This window comes from Rhinatrema bivittatum, chromosome 4, assembly GCF_901001135.1.
Source record: "Rhinatrema bivittatum chromosome 4, aRhiBiv1.1, whole genome shotgun sequence".
Classification (NCBI taxonomy): Eukaryota; Metazoa; Chordata; class Amphibia; order Gymnophiona; family Rhinatrematidae; genus Rhinatrema; species Rhinatrema bivittatum.
This window is the reverse complement of record NC_042618.1, coordinates 170,250,005-170,266,679: the sequence shown is the minus strand read 5'-3', so window position 1 is coordinate 170,266,679 and position 16,675 is coordinate 170,250,005. Positions and strand designations below refer to the sequence as shown.

Here is a 16,675-nt window from a genome sequence, read left to right as displayed (position 1 = left end):
CCAAATTTAAATAAAATAACCCCTCCCCCCCCAAGACTCACAAAAACCCCTGGTGGTTTTTGTGAGTCTTGGGGAGGGCCCGGGAGTGATCTGCCGCTCCCAGGCCGAGGGCTGCCACTAACCAAAATGGCGCCAGTGGCCTTTAGCCCTTACCATGTGACAGAGGCTACCAGTGCCATTGGTACATTTGTACATTATTCTCTCAACCTAGCTTGATAGCAGCTAGACAGAAAGTGCATCAAACTAGGTCGAGAGTACATTTACAAATCTCATTTTTGTGTATATTTCCTCACTACAAATCACATCAAATCTTCACTGATGTGTACTGTGCTGTTCGTACCTCTGACTCTTCATGTAGAACTGCTTCCAAAACCTAGACCACCACCAAAACCTCACCTCAGGTTACTAGTCACCCCTCCTACAGTGGTATAAAAAGTTGACTAATAGGGGTGCTTCTCCAGAGGTAGTCTCTCTCTCTCTCTCTCTCTCTCTCCCTCTCCAAAACAGGATTTGCAATTTTTTGTGCAAATCCCATTTCGGGCATATCGCACAGCATAACACCAGGAAAAAGAATGTAGTTATTTCCAGTGTTAAAATGTGCATTGCGCTATCGTATGTGATGCTAAGCACTCCTAATTTTAATTTATTCCACCCTGACTCCTCCCATTGGGAACAATTTTAAAATTAGCATATGCATCTCATGATGTGTTATTTATGGTGGGCATTATGGCGTTATTGCGGGAATTATGGCATTATTGCGCACGTTAGGGCCCTAATGCCCGCGATAAGGCCCTAATGCAATTTGATAAACGAGCCTGATAGATTGCTGGAGAGAGATGTGCGTTTTTTGATGGGCCAAGGACAGAGTCTGAATGAATTGTGGCGGGGGGGGAGGGTGGCAAAAAAGCTAGCACCAGACCTGGTGGATGATAAAGCTTTACATTACTGGTAGTTCAAAAGCGTTGTGTGTTGCATTTATGATTATGCAATAAGGTAATTTTTGGCAAATTGTAATTTACATAGTACAAAGTATTCTTCTGATTCAGATATAATTTACATCTAACTCCCTGCTCAAATGGATAAGAGATAATTAGGGTGCAGCAAGTTACTTTAATGGCTTGCAAATGTAGCTTCGTTAATTCAAAGTCCTTGATTGTCATCTTTCATGAGGATTAGTTGGTGTTGACTGCAGGTCATTTTGGGGTTGTTTGTGGAGGATAGATTTCAGTAGATAAGGTTTCTCAGGCAGCTCCTTCTTTGTTTCCTAGGCTTTCAATGTTGGCTCTTTGTGGCTCACTGGTTTTGATAAGGGTGGGGCGTCACAGAGGGTGTCAGCCTGATGGGTAAATAGACACCGATTTTAGTTGGTGCTAGAAGTCCAGATAATCTTTAGCTCCTTGTAAATTGGGAGGGTAGGGGGAGTGAATTCTAGAATGCTGGTGCTGTTTCTCTGAAGGTTCTGATCCTGGCTTTTTTTCAGTCAGATATTTTAAGAGGTGAGGCACTGAGCTGTTTTGGGGTGAAGTTTTTTTTGTTGGTGATTTTTTTTTTTTTTTTAGTTTCTTAGTCAGACCAATGTTATTCAGTGCCCTTTAATTTTATACATAGTGAAATGGCAAGACAGAGTAGGGAAATTAAAGGCGAGGGGCACATTCCCATTTTCTGCTGCCTGTGATTATTCTGGTATTTGGGAGATCTGAAGTTTATCTGACTTTGTTTGGTTGTCCTGAGTACCTGAGTAGATGGCGTTGCAGTAGTCCAGGTGTAGGAGTACTGTTGCTTGCATGAATGTTTTGAGGACACTAGGGTTACCCGTGCAGGTCCATGTCCTTGTCTAGAGAGAAGCTGAGTCGCTTCTGGGTTTCAGAAACAGAAAAGATGACAACAATTTATCCATTTGTGCCTCACTACCCTGATGCCACAGAGTTCACTGGATCCCTGGTCTTCTGCCTCTCCCCTGCCATTAAGGCCCTTTACTTTATGCTTTTCCTATTTCTTAAGAAACATGAATTACAAGTCTGTGCATGCCCTGGATGGAAAAGCAAACAACTCTCTCTATAGGCATGGGGCTCTCTAGCCACCCTGTACTCTGACACTGGCCAAACATATAACATGAGTCTGTGTTCCTCAAAACCTGATCACATTTTTTCACACCAATATACTTTGCTTCATGCTAACTGTATATGAGCCTGCTCATCACCGATGCCAGATCTGATACCAAGGGGAAAGGGTCAATCGAGTCTCCAGAACCAGATCCAGAGTCAGCACATAGTCCTAGTGGAACTTTTATCATCAGGATGGTGGGCGGCTTCATTTCAGTGCATTGCCAGGTGAATAAGATTCTTGGAGGACACTTTCAGCTATTTCTGGTTTATGGACTTGCGCCCCAGTGCATTATGGAATTTGTAGTCTCTGCTTCTTCCCTGTGAAATCAGCACTGTAAGTACCACCATGCACTAGGAGGGGAAACCAAGAAAGCTGGGACTGGCCTAGAGTCTCCCTCCAGAAATATAGTCACTTGGCAGTTTTGTGCAAAGGTCTTGGCCAACTGTGGATTTTACCTTGACGGGATGCTAATCTTTTTTGGTCTTATCCTGTTAGACGTGAACTGAAGTCCCCACCTCATGAAAACAAGATGGAGCAGACACAGAAGAGGACGACAAGAACAGAGAACGGAAAAGCAGCCGTGGGGAAGCAGAAGATGCCAACAGCGGCTGTCCAGCCGAGAGCCACACGCAAGGCTATGATAACACCGGACAAGAAGGCCCTGTTTTTAAATCAGAGTGACCAGTATGGAGAGGACGTTACTTATGTGAACCGGGTGAGTACACAGGGCTTCATAGTCGTGCTGACTTGTCTCTCAGTGCGCCTACTCCTTAGCTCTCTTGCTCCCTTAGGGGCCGATGCAATAAATTTGCGTAGAAAGTGAGTGCTGAATAGTGTGCGCCCGCTCTCTTAATGCATCCCAGGCGCCCCCAAGGGGGGCGCCATGCAATATTTAAATTAGGGGGTCACGTTAGCAAGGAGGCACTAGGGTCACACAATCCAATCGGTTTTCATGATTTGGCTGTCTGCCAGCAAGGAAAACCGGCTCTGAATTTATCGGCATCGGTTTTCATGACTTGGCTGTCCACCGATAAGGAAAACCAACACTGATAAACTCGGCATCGGTTTTCGTGATGGCTGTCCACCGGTAAGGAAAACCGACGCCGAGGGTGGAGGAAGCGAACGCTTGGCAGTCGAGCACCATTTCCTGAACCCGACTATCTGGGTTTTTTTAAAAACTTTTTTTGGTTCTTTTATTTTTCATTCTACTTAATATCACAACGATATTAAGTAGGAGGCAGTACAGACACACTTTTTTTTTTGCATTGGGAGTAAATGCCTAATAGCCTCATACACATGCATTTGCATGTGACGAGCGCTATTAGATTCACTCTGCGTTGGACGCGTGTTGAATATGCGCTAATCCCCTTATTGCATTAGGGGATTGATTAGCGCCTATTCTACCCGCGTCCGTCTGCAGGTTGCCAGTGCGCTCAGCTGAGCGCACCGAATTGCATCGGCCCCTTAGTATGTCTTGCTTCTACGTCTTCCCCGGCCTCAGCCAACTGCAGGAGCAGAAATCAGGTTCGGTAATTATGCTAAGGTCTTATACATGACAGCGCACAGTGCTACTTCTGAGCCATTGGGCAAGCCCAGAAAATGACTTTTACATCAAACCACTTCTCACCCCTCCCCTCGTTTGTTGTACTCTCTCTTGGGAGCAGATGATCTGACAATCTGTTCTTTTCTCATTCAATCTGCTACACAACTGTTGTTATAATGAAGTTTTATAATTCATGGCGCTCCACATTAAAGATGGCCACTTGTCTCTGAGGACCCTCATCAGTTGTGCACGTGTCATTGGATTGTCAGAATTCTGGATGGAAACTAGAAGTGGCAGGCAGTGTCTTTTCTTGTTAGGCCACCAGACTTTTCTCCCAGTTGTACACATAACATCCATGCATGCCCTGCACCACCCCCAGGATGCGCTTTTAGAGATGGTGTCCAGGAGCACTTGCAGTACGGGAGCTGCTGTCAAAAGCTGTTGCCTTGGTTGAAATGTCTTGTTATGTCAAATTTATTAACTGCCTCTCCCAAGGAGGCTATAAAGTGGCAGATGTAGGGTTGCCAACTGGTTCCAGATTTTCAGGACAGGCTGATCCAGCTCCAATTTTATTCTTCTGCCTGCAAGGACTTGTGGTTCTGCTGTCCCTATAAGTGGCCTGTCCTGAAAATGTGGGGCCAGTCGGCAACCCTAGGTATGCAGAGGAAAGCATAAACAAAATCTAAACAAACAAAGAAAATAAAAAAATGAGCCACAGCTTTAGACATTAATATTGCCAGAGGAAGGACAGCACTTTGAAAAAAAAGAACTTAAAACTGAACTGTTTTAGTTGTCTGAAAGAGCACGAGCAAGATGCGCTTGTCACAGAGCCAGCTCACGAGACTGAGATGAGCTGGCTTCTTTGCAGTTTTCTAGCGCTCATTCCTGTGCATTCTTGGGCTTGTAGTTCTGTTTCAATGCGGGACTAGAAGTCCCAGAACGCACCAGGACTTGTGTAAGACCCTACTTCCGTTGTACAACGATCAGTAGTTTGCGTAGTGCAATATTTTATTGCTCGATGCAAGCGAGCCCCTTTCTTAGAACCCAGCATCATCAGTGATGCGAGTTCTGTGCGATGTTGCCAGAGCAGCGTTCCACTGACTACTGTTCCCATGGGCCTGCCAGCAGTGTTACAAACACCATCCGTGCCAAAGGGCGACGGAAGGACACCAACTCTGACCTTAGAGCATTCCAGGTCACAGCTCATTTTCAGAACCAAATGAGAGCTACCAGTCTCACTACTGCCTAAAACTTTTGACAGGGAGTTTTTTCCTTATTTTATATCTCCTCCCATCTTGCTTGGTTCAGCCTTCAGCCAAGGCCATGCACTAGGGCTTCCTCTGTAACGTTACAATCATGGGCCCTAAATACAGCCTTTCTCAATGCATGATGACTGGGGTCACCTCACCCCAGCGTTGTGAATGTTGCTTCCACAGCCTCCTCAGGCCCGGATGACTCATGAGTGGGTCACCTGACCCAGGACCCCCCTCCCAACCCACAATCCCACCTCTTATGGAAGTGCAATACCAAACCCCTGGCTGGCCCCAGTGATATATCTTTTGAGTGACAGAGGGAAACATGGACAATTTTTTAGGTTCCAAAACATGGGAATGTCTTATCAAAGAAGGGACAGAGATGGCTCTTGTGAGGATGCCTTGGATCTTGCCCTCTATCACAGAGCCAGCAGTTAATTCAAGGCAGGACTGGAGAGTGGGGAGTGGGAAACCCTAGAGATCAGATAATAGGTGAAGTCCCTCTACCTCCAGTCCCCTCTGGAGTCCCAGAGCACCATGGCTTGGGTATTTGGTGCCCTAGTCACTGCTTAAATTCAGGCCTGAGACAATTATAGGCCGATACAATAAGATGCATGGTGAAAAGGGCGCTCGTCTTGAGCGCCCTTTTTCCTAACGTGCGCACATCCACTTCTCCTGGGCACCCGATGCTAAATTTAAATGAGCTGCCACATTAAAAAGGCCATGCTAGGCCATGAGCCACAGTACTCTGTTGGGAGAAAACAAGGTTTGGTGTGACCCCGGTGTGTTTCTTTGCATTGGTTACAGAATGGGAAGGGGTGGTATCCCGGAAGGTGGGGGGAGGAGGTGTACGATTGGAGGACACGTGCGTCCTGGACGGCGATAAGTACTGTCTGTGAATGTGTGTGTCCTGGAGGCCTGCTGTTGGAAGATGTGTGCGACAGGACATGTGTGTTTCCTGGAAGATACGGGGTGTGCTGTGACAGGTTATGTGTATGTCCTGGAGCGTGGAGGCATGCTGTGAGAGGATGTGTATGTGTTCTGGGAGGTGGGGGCATTTTGTGAGAGGATGTGTGTTGGGGGGAGGAGGGTAGACTGTGGTAAGACATGCATGTCCTGGATGGTGCATCCTGCTGTTGGAGGAAGTGTGTATCTTGGACGGGAGGTGGGAGCGTGCTGTGAGAGGACATGTGTGTATCTTAGAAGATGGGGCCCTGCTTTTAGAGGATATGTGTACCCTGGAATGGGGGGGGCGGGGAGAGTGTGCTGTGAGCAGGGTCGGCGAAAGCACTAGGAGAGCTAGGCCTGGGCCTCAACCATTAGGGGGCGCGAGCCATGTGGCCCAAAAAACCAAGAGGAAGGAGTCAGGGCCACGATTGGGGGCAGCGGTGCAACCGCGGGGGAGGGTGGCCCAAGGCACAAGGTGCCTAGGGAGCCTAATCCCCTTGCACTGGCTCTGGCTGTGAGAGGACTTGTATGTAACCTGGAGGGTGGGTCCCTGCTGTTGGAGAATGTGTGTATCTTGAAGTGTGGGCGGAGGGAGGGAGCGTGTTGTGAGAGGATATGTATGAGTCCTGGAAGGTAGGCCCATGATGCTGGAGGATATGTATATCCTGAGGAGGGGGGAATGCTGTGAGTGGATGGGATGTCCTGGAGGAACTAAAACCAGTCAATTTCCATATTATCAATGCAGTGCACACTCCTTGGGTAAATCGTCCTTTTCAGATTTTTCAGTTTAGTACGTGCTCCTTAGGTAAATCAGTTATGAGCGTTTTATTGAAAAAATCATTTTTGTCTTTTATATATTTATATTCAGAAAGCTGAATATAAAACATGCTTCTCACCCAATATAAATATAATATGAATATAAAATATACAATATGAATATAAAACATGCTTCATATTGTATGAATATACAATATGAATATAAAACATGCTTCATATTGTATGAATATACAATATGAATATAAAACATGCTTCTCACCCAACCAGCAAGAACCTCACTGAGGAAACGAGCCCTGTCCACTGCAGGTCCCCCTCTTTGGAACCAACTCCCACAGGACCTCCGCCAAGAACCGTGCCTTCTGACTTTCAAAAAGAAGCTAAAGACTTGGCTAAGCACTCAAGCTTTCCCTAAGAGCTAAAAACCGGTTGAAAAACTGGTCGATACCAGCTGAAACTATAGACTTTATACTTTCCTCCGTATTCATGTCTCCAGTTCGAATCCCAGTTTGAATCTAAGTTGCATTTAATCGAGTTTACGAATGTCCCACAGGACATTTTGATCTAAGTTTGAATCTAAGTTTCATTTTAATCGAATTTACGAATGTCTCCCTATAAGTATTCCTGTCCTCCTTTGTTTCCTGTCCCCCTGAGTTATGTACCGCCTGAGTTATTATGTATTATGTTCCCCTGAGTTATTATGTACCGCCCTTGAGTCAACTGTTTTAATGTATTCCGCCCCTGAGGCGATTGTTCAGTTCCCTGTAAACCGGTGCGATATGTATGCTATACAGGAACATCGGTATAAAAAAAATTAAAAATAAATAAATAAAAGAGGAAAATGCAAAACAAACGAAAAGCTGAAAGAAATCTGAAAGAGACAGGGGCAGATTTTCAAAGGCTACGTGCGTAACCCGATAAAATCTGTCCCTGCGTGCGCAGAGCCAATTTTGCATAGGCTCAGCGGCGCGCGCAAGCCCTGGGACGCGAGTATGTCCCGGGACTTCGGAAAAGGGGCATTCCGGGGCGGGGCTCCAACCCAGGGGCGTTCCAGGGGCGGGACCAAGGCCTCCGGAACAGCCGCCGTGCCGGGGAATGGTGCGCCTGCAGCCAGCCGGTGCGCGCAAGTTATGCCTGCCCAGAGGCAGGCGTAACTTCAACGATAATGGTGGGGGGGGGGGGTTAGATAGGGGAGGGGGGGGGAAGGGAGGGAAAGGTGGGGAGGCGGAAGGAAAGTTCCCTCCGAGGCCACTCTGATTTCGAAGCAGCCTCGGAGGGTACGGAGGAAGCCTGTGCGGCTTGGCGCGCGCAAGTTGCACAATTGTGCACCCTCTTGCGCGCACTGACCTTGGATTTTATAACATGCGTGCGGCAGCGCGCGCATGTTATAAAATCGGGTGTAGATTTCTTCACACCGGGTTGCTCGAACAAATCTACGCCCGCATGCAGGTTTGAAGATCTGCCCCACAGTGTTTAATTAACTGACAATGTAGCAAAGACCGAATAATGGGAAATTAAGAGCTAAATGCCAACAATAAAATAGAGACAATAATATTGGGCAGATTCCCAAATCCTTTTCAGTCCACTCCTGTTATGGTAAATGTGTAACACCGTGCATTTATTCCCCTGCCCTCGACATACCTAGTCTGGCCCTGGACTGGGGGACATCTGCCAGAGTTCCAGTGTTCCCTCTAAGGGTTGGGTTGTTTGTGAACAAAAATGTTTGTTTTATTACCCTGTGAACAAATACTATCTTTGATGCCAAAAGCCTGTTAATTTTATGCTCACAGCAACCCATCCTTAGAGAGAAACTTTCTCACATACACACTTTCTCACATACAGACACTCACACACTTGCATATTCATTTGCATACTCTTTCACACGCATACATGCCCATTCTCACAAACACGCACACACCCTATCATTCACTCCCCAGACTCTCATGTACATGCACACTCACTCTATTCTCCTTCTCTTCCACACATACACATCTCAGTAACTCCAAAGCCTTCACTGCCAAACACTTTTAGAAGTAACACAAACCCCTTAGGACTCAAACAGCAGCAGCGTTATCTATGACACGTCAGCAATGCAAATATTATACCATGCCCTAGAACACAAATACACCACCTACTGAGGTTAACAGAACAAAGCCCTATAGAAAAACTACATGCCAGCAGAAATACCTCAGATACACATGCAGAACACAAACAGACCCTTACCTAATACAGAATAAGGGACTACCAATTAGAAACAGAAATATGCAGACAAAAATAAAATGGAAAGCTCAAGAAACCAGACTCTGAACGGTGAAATATTGAAGAAAGAACAAAACCCAAATTTGTAATGCACATTCCCAAAGATAACATATGCCAATCACTAAAAATTCAAAATAATTTGTTTTTACCTTTGTCTGATCTTATTTTTCTAATCAGTTGGTCTGAGGCATTTTTTCCCCATGTTCACTTTCTCAGTCTTTTTCCAATTCCTTTTACATGTTCTCTTTTCTGTTTTTTCTTTCTCCATTTGTCTTCTTCCCTTCCATCCACAGTCACACACACACATTCAGGCTCTCACCTGGCCACCCACTCCCACACACACAGAGGCTGTCAAACCCCACCTCCACACACACAGCCTTTCTCACACACACACACACTGCCTCTCACCCACCCACAAACACACACCTAGGCTCTCACCCACCCATAGGCTTTTACCCTCCTCCCCCCCCCCCCCCAATCACAGGGGCAGACACCAACACACAGGCAGTCACACATACACCTTCACCCACAGGATCTCCCCCAGCCACATACATACACAGACAGCCTAAGACCCGCCCACAGGTTCTTAACCCCCAGATACATACAGCCTCTCTCATACCCACACATACCAGGTTCTCACCCACCCAGTTAGTCATCCATACCCCCATATAGGCAGTCCCCCCCCCCCCACACACACACACACAACCTGAGTCTCAACCCCACATCCAGGAACTCATCCACACACACAACCAGTCACCCAACCACACACACACACACACACACACATAGGGCCACCTATGTGTGTGTGTACCTTGTCTTCAGCTGCCAGTGGGATGGGAATCCGCTGGCAGTCATTGCATCATCCTCCTCTCTTCGGCCACCAGCAGAATGGGGTTCACTGGCGGCCACTGCATCCTTTCTCTTCAGCCACCAGCAGAATGGGGTTCACTGGCAGCCACTGCATCCTTTCTCTTCAGCCACCACCACGGGACAGGCTTTGCAGTGGCTTGTTGAATTGTGGAGTGGAAGGTGGCAGGAGTCCCATTTATCCAAACGTCATCGCCTGCTGGCACGGGGCTCATCTGAAGGAGCCTGTACCTTCAGAGTGAAGCTGTACCTTCAGAGTGAACCTGTACCTTCAGAGTGAAAGGTACAGAAGCTGTACCTTCAGAGTGAAGCTGTACCTTCAGAGTGAACCTGTACCTTCAGAGTGAAAGGTACAGAAGCTGTACCTTCAGAGTGAAGCTGGCAAAGCTGGCAAAGGAGGTAGCATGAGATGACGTTTGGATAAACATGACTCCTGCTGCACCGGGGAGGGGTATAGGGAGGTGAGATGCCACTGATCAGATTGGACAGGAGTTTGGTTTATCCCTGCCTGATCGATCTTGCTGGGGGGGGGGGGAGTAAAAGCTATCTGTTGCCTCGCGCACACACACACACACACACACAGCTTAGAGGGAACAGTGTAGACTTTCCCCTGGAGCCCTGCAGGCAGAGGCCCTGAATCCAGCCACCAGGTGTTACCTTAAGCAACAACCATGACTCATACTCTCCCTGGGGGCTATGAACGTTGCCTAAGCAGCACCCCCAGCCTGGCCGATCTGGGGAACAGCACACCCAAAATGGGGACTGAACCCAGGACACTGCATGGTACTGAATCACCAGGCCAGGCCCAGGGAAAGCTTTGGCTTAATAAAAACTGAAATGTTGAATTTATCAGGGATATGCAGGGTCAGGACTGTCTCTGTCGGTGAAAGGCAAAGTGTTCCTGGTCTGATGCGTGAGCCTCTGAGCAGTGTCCCCTCTAAAGTTTTGTGGGTTTTGTGCTTAAAAAAAAAAAAAAAAAGGGGGGGGGGGTTTGTGTGCCATATAGTGCACAAATCTGCATGCAGTGCTCTTTGAAACCCCATCCTGTTTTCTTTTCTTATGCATGCTGTGTTTTCTTCTGTTTGCGTGTGCGCATGCACACCTCACGGGGAACATTTCCTCTGAGCTAATTCCACATCTCAGCACCATCCTACCGAGCTCCCACCCTCAGGTCCTTCTTCCCATCCCTTCCTCCAACTGTTAGAGGGAAGGGAGCAAGCAAATAGGGCTTTGGCGGAGGAGCAGCAGAGAGTGGCCCCGTTGCCTGAACCGCCCTGCTCTCCAGAATCTGTTCTAGAGGTTGGAAGACTCAGACACTGCTGCTCTGGATTCGGGATGCACCCGGCGAGCGCAGTCCGTACGCCAGGCATCGCACCCCTCAGTGACGGTACTTAAGTCATTCTCTGTCCTCTGTCCCAGACTTGTCCCGACACTATAAGGACAAGAATTGCAGGGACCCAGCTGCAGCCACTCTTCCTGCCGAGGATCCCGGTCCTGCAGTGGAAGAAACACGCCACCCGGGAGGAACACGAGAGGCTCCGCAAGCACGGAGGGGCCCAAGGCTGGATGGATGTTGAGTGGAACAGTGAGTACCTGCAGTCATTCTCTCCTTTACATTCCTGCTCTCTCCTTGGGAAGTCAGCTTGTCGCTAAGGTACATGTGAAAGTGAAACAGCAGCAATCATTCGGCCCTGGTAAGATGGAAGCAGCACTGTTGCTCAGCACTCCGCCTTTCTTTGATAACTGATTTATTCGTAGACATTTGCCATTCTGCTGTCATCAAGAATGGCCTCCAGGTGGATTACAGCAAATTAAAAAAAAAAAAAACAGACAGTGCCATTTGATTTACTATACAACTAGTATCACATTGACAGTGGGCATAGCAGTTAAGAATCAGGTGGGGCGGAACTGATGGGCCTTTGGTAGGTGGTCAGTTAGTTAGGGTTGGCAGACGAGGGGTTTCTGCCGGGAACGTCTGGTGGAGAGCCATGCTTCAGCTTTTATTCTGAAAGTGTTTTGTACTGGCACTAGTTCACCAGCGACTGGCCAGGCTGAGAACTGAAGAATGGGGAAACACCGAGGAAGGGCATTTTAGGATAATAGTGAGTCAGGGGGGCAGGGGAAGGGGGTTGAGAATAGCATCTGGGCAGGATTTTTTTTTTTTTAATGAGGCATGGTTCTAATGTAGGGAGGTGCTTAGTTCCCCTACACATCAGGCTGTCCACATCTTCGCTTGGGAACCCTCCGGGTTTAACCCCCAGTTTCAGGGTCCTGTCTCACATCTCTGAGAGGTTGCGGCTACTGTGAACTCCCTGTTAAATTAAAGCCAGTGTTCTGTGCTGTGCTAGCGAGATCACGCCAGCCTCTGCAGGGACAGAGAGAAATTTCTGTCCCTTACACTGGTACTGCTCTTGCCCCCTCCAACACGTTCCTAGCTCTTCTGATTTTGCATTGATTTTAACTTGTTTCCTACTACCTGTGCCCGCCTCAGTGTTTCTTGGCAGGGCAGGTGATGCCTGGCTCTGAGTTTCCTGGTAGTGCAGGCAGTGCCTTGCTCCAAGTCTCCCGGTAGTGCCTCTAGCAGCCTCATCCTTGTGATTTATCTTGCTTGGGTTTTCAGTCTTGAATGAAACTCTGAACCTCCTGAACTCCTCAGCCAATGGCTACATGTTTGATGACTGGCAGCAGAGGCACCCGGCGAACCCCTCCTGTATCCGCTGTGCTGTGGTGGGGAACGGGGGAATTCTGAATGGCTCCAAGGTAGGGGCTGAAATAGACCAACATGACTATGTCTTCAGGTAAGTGAAAAAAAAAAAACTAATTACTTGGAACTTTGTATCATATATTGTGCCCCAATTTAACATTCTTTTTGAGATAAGAAGTCAACTCTGGCTACAGTCTGCAGGCTGAATGTTTCCCGGCATGACATTCCATGTGCTACTAGCCAGACAGTCTTCACCAGGTACCCACAATGCAATTTCCTGATTACAACTCATGTCAGAACAAGAAAATTTGTGGAAAGCTCTCGGGAGCTCCAAAGCAATACAAAGATTTGGATTTTGGATTTAATGACTGGCCTTTCCAAACCTGTGCGCAAGGAAAGTTACAAATTCAAGTGCAGCAGGTAGGCCCCTGCCCTAGAGGGCTTATAATCTAAATTGGTACCTGGAGCAATGAAGTGGCTCAAGGTCACAAGGAGCATCAGTGGGAGAAACAGGATTTGAACTTTGGCGTCACTACTTGTCAGCCCTGTCCTGTAATCACTAGGCAAGGGATTCCCACACTTTTAGCCAATGTGACCTCATTTTAGCACTTGACAATTCACATGACCCCAGAGGATGACCAAAACAAATTAGCAGGGGCAGGGGCGGATTGCAGGAAAATATCAGCCCGGGGGATGTTTTTCAAAACCAGCCTACAACGTATCCTTCTGACTCCCTTGTGCACTTTCCCTGCAGCATGTGTTTCAACAGTTCCCAAATGCACGCCAAACTGACCCTTCATAGTATATCGTGACCTGGAGCCTGGCAGAATCTCCAACATAAATGTCACGTTTTTTTCCAAATAACTAAGTAATTGAACACACCCTGGGCCAGAGGTGAGCAAATGGAGCTGTGTGCCCTCTTCCACCCATGCAATCGGTTGCCTTCCGCCTGCATCTCCAGTTACATCTCTCATATATATTTTGGATTCATGGTCTGGTATTAAAGTCTCTTGCCAACCAAGTAATCTGACAACCACACTGCCAGCCAGTGTCAGACACACCCATAATCTCTCAGACTCAAAGACGCTCACACACACACACACACTCTTGCTCTCAGTGTGTCATAGAAAAAGTGTGTGTATGGATGTCTTTCTGTGTCAGGGAGAAAGACACTACCACACACACACACACACTCTCTCTCTTTCTCTCTCTCTCTCTCTCTCTGAAACACACATTCTGTCATTGTGCCACTGCTGCTCATATGCTTACACAATGAGTGACCCCACTCCAGTACTGCCACATGATTATCTAAAAAATGTTTGCTGCCAGCCCTTCCCCAGCCTGCAGGTGCATTCACTCTCTCCCTTTTCTATTCCCATTCCCACCCTCACTCCAGGAGACTCACTGTTTCCAAAGCCTTTCAGGAGGAAAGCCCAGCCTATAGAAGCCTCTCCAACAGTGCACTGGCACTTCCTCTTGGCTTACCCCATATATTTTTGTGACTGTAGCTTGCCTAAGAACATAAGAACATAAGAAAATTCCATACTGGGTCAGACCAAGGGTCCATCAAGCCCAGCATCCTGTTTCCAACAGTGGCCAATCCAGGCCATAAGAACCTGGCAAGTACCCAAAAACTAAGTCTATTCCATGTAACCATTGCTAATGGCAGTGGCTATTCTCTAAGTGAACTTAATAGCAGGTAATGGACTTCTCCTCCAAGAACTTATCCAATCCTTTTTTAAACACAGCTATACTAACTGCACTAACTACATCCTCTGGCAACAAATTCCAGAGTTTAATTGTGCGTTGAGTAAAAAAGAACTTTCTCCGATTAGTTTTAAATGTGCCCCATGCTAACTTCATGGAGTGCCCCCTAGTCTTTCTACTATCCGAAAGAGTAAATAACCGATTCACATCTACCCGTTCTAGACCTCTCATGATTTTAAACACCTCTATCATATCCCCCCTCAGTCGTCTCTTCTCTTGCCTCCACTTCTCATACCCCCCACCACCATTCCAGTGCATTCCCATCGGCTGAGTGCTACAGAGCCTGCTGCTTTTATGGTTCCCCAGGTTCTGCACTGCCTACCTACCCTATTACAGCAGGCCCTAAAACATCAATACACCTGATATTAGGATGAAAGAACAAACCAAACTACATGCTAACAGAATACCTCACCTTGGTCACATATACAGAACACACAGACCCTCACCAAGAGACAATAAAGAGACAATAAAGTTTAACTAGAACATGCAAACAAACACCGAATTGGAAACCATAACAAGATAGGCTCTCTATGCAGTGCAACGATGGCAAAACAGAAACATATCCATTCCTCATTAAACATCAAATAATAAAATCAAGATATATAAACCATCAGTCAATATAGTAAAACCATACTCATAAAAAGAATAAATATTTCAAAACAGCTGATGAATAGAACATTGAATGATTAAAAATATATAACAGGTTTTTTTTTTTAATTTTCCAATCAATAAAATGTTTCAAAACAGCAGACACATCAAATAACACCTAATAATTAAAGCTAAGGCTAAAACAATTCTCTTGCTCTCCATACCTGGGAACTTTAGATTCCAGACACCCTCAAATTGTTATGGGCAGGAAGGGCTCTGCTGCGCTACTGTGTATTCTTTTGTTTGGACCGGGCAGGATGGGTTCTGCCGCAACCGCGCAGGACCTCTCTTTGGACCAGGCAGGATGGGATCTGCCATGGCTGCGAAGGACCTCTCTTTGAGGCCGTACAGGACCTCTCTTTAGGCCAGGCAGGTTGGGCTCTGCCGCAAAGGACCTCACTTCGGGCGGGCAGGATGGGCTCTGCCATGCGATTGTGTATTCCTCTCTTCGGCCTTGCAGGTTTCTCTTTGGGCCAGGAAGCTGGAAAAACATCCATGTGATCGATGCGACCGGCCCACCATGGGATGGCTGATCCGCTGATAAGCCAAGCCACCCCCTCCAACATTCTCTCCAGTCTCACCCTTACTACACTTCAGCTGATCCCCTCTCTCAATCTCCACTCTCTTTAGAAGGTCTTCTCCTTCAAATTTAACCCTCTCCAGAGGACCCTCTCCAACCTTTTCCCCTCCAGCTTATATCCTCCAGCAACTCTCATCTCCCAGTCCATCACCTCTCTCAACCCGTTAGCCATTTTCCTATCACTCAGCTGATTTTCTCACCCCCAAGTCCTTCTTAAAATCCCAAATTGATCCTCTGTCATCCCCTGTTCCCTCTGTACTCATCCCCATCTCCTCTCTCTCACCTCCCAGCCTCACCTCATCTCCAACCCTTCTCTCACAGCCCCCTAGCCATCCCCTCTCATCCCCAGCTCCTCTCTAACATCCCCCAATCAATTTTCTTTCATTCCCCCTCTCACACCCTCCATAGCCAATTACTCTGCAGCTGATCCAGCCCTCAAACTCCTCCTGCATGTGATCCCTCCCTTCAAACAGCCCCTTCTCTAAACATTCCCCTGGCCAGCATCAGTAACATTTTCTTTTGGGCCTTGGGACAAAGGTGGATGACAACTGGTGAGAAGAGGGACAAGCTGATGACAGGCAACATTTTTCTCTTCGGTGGGTTCAGTGATGGGTGAGGAGGGAGGAGCTATCGCAATTTCCACGGGCCCATACACACTCAGCCCAGTCCTCCCCTCCTCTCCCTTTATCATCATCCTAAGTCAGACCATGATCTGCAAGCAGCAGCATTAGTAACAAAAGTCAGGACAGGGCCCATGAGCCAGAGCAAGCTCACAGGCCCTGCAGTGACTCCAATCCTTCCTCGTGCAGGGCTTCCTGTAACCACAGAAACTCATGTGAGGGCAGGACCACTACAGCGCCTGTAAGTTCAGGCTGGCTCAAAGGCCCCATGCTGATTTCCACTATAAATGCTGCTGATGCCTAAAGAGTGCTGCTATTTGAGGCACTTATGACCCCAGCTGAAAGTTTTGTGACCCCCTATCTGGGGTCCCGACCTCCCCCCAGTTTGGGAAGTCTTGCACTAAACTACTCCTCTGTTCTACAAGTTCTTGCCTAGAAGGAGTCCATCGTGAATTAAGCCTATGTGTTTCTAATAATGACTTCTGCAGGCAATGGATTTTTTTTTTGGCCCAGATTTTGTGTTTAAATAACACTGAATCATTCAGAGAAATGGTGCAACCAACTGTGCAATGTGTTTATTTTGGATCTTGGTGTGGCCACCACGTA

General features: G+C 47.3%; 1 protein-coding gene across 1 annotated transcript in view; it reads left to right on the top strand.

Moving 5' to 3' along the window:
* The window catches only part of LOC115090297 (alpha-N-acetylgalactosaminide alpha-2,6-sialyltransferase 2-like), a 118,859-nt gene that overhangs the window by 30,368 nt on the left and 71,816 nt on the right, over positions 1-16,675 (top strand). The window contains exons 2-4 of the mRNA XM_029599211.1: positions 2,602-2,821; positions 11,170-11,335; positions 12,371-12,548. Coding sequence (XP_029455071.1) covers positions 2,602-2,821; positions 11,170-11,335; positions 12,371-12,548 — 564 coding nt within the window. The remainder of the gene's footprint in view (positions 1-2,601; positions 2,822-11,169; positions 11,336-12,370; positions 12,549-16,675) is intronic.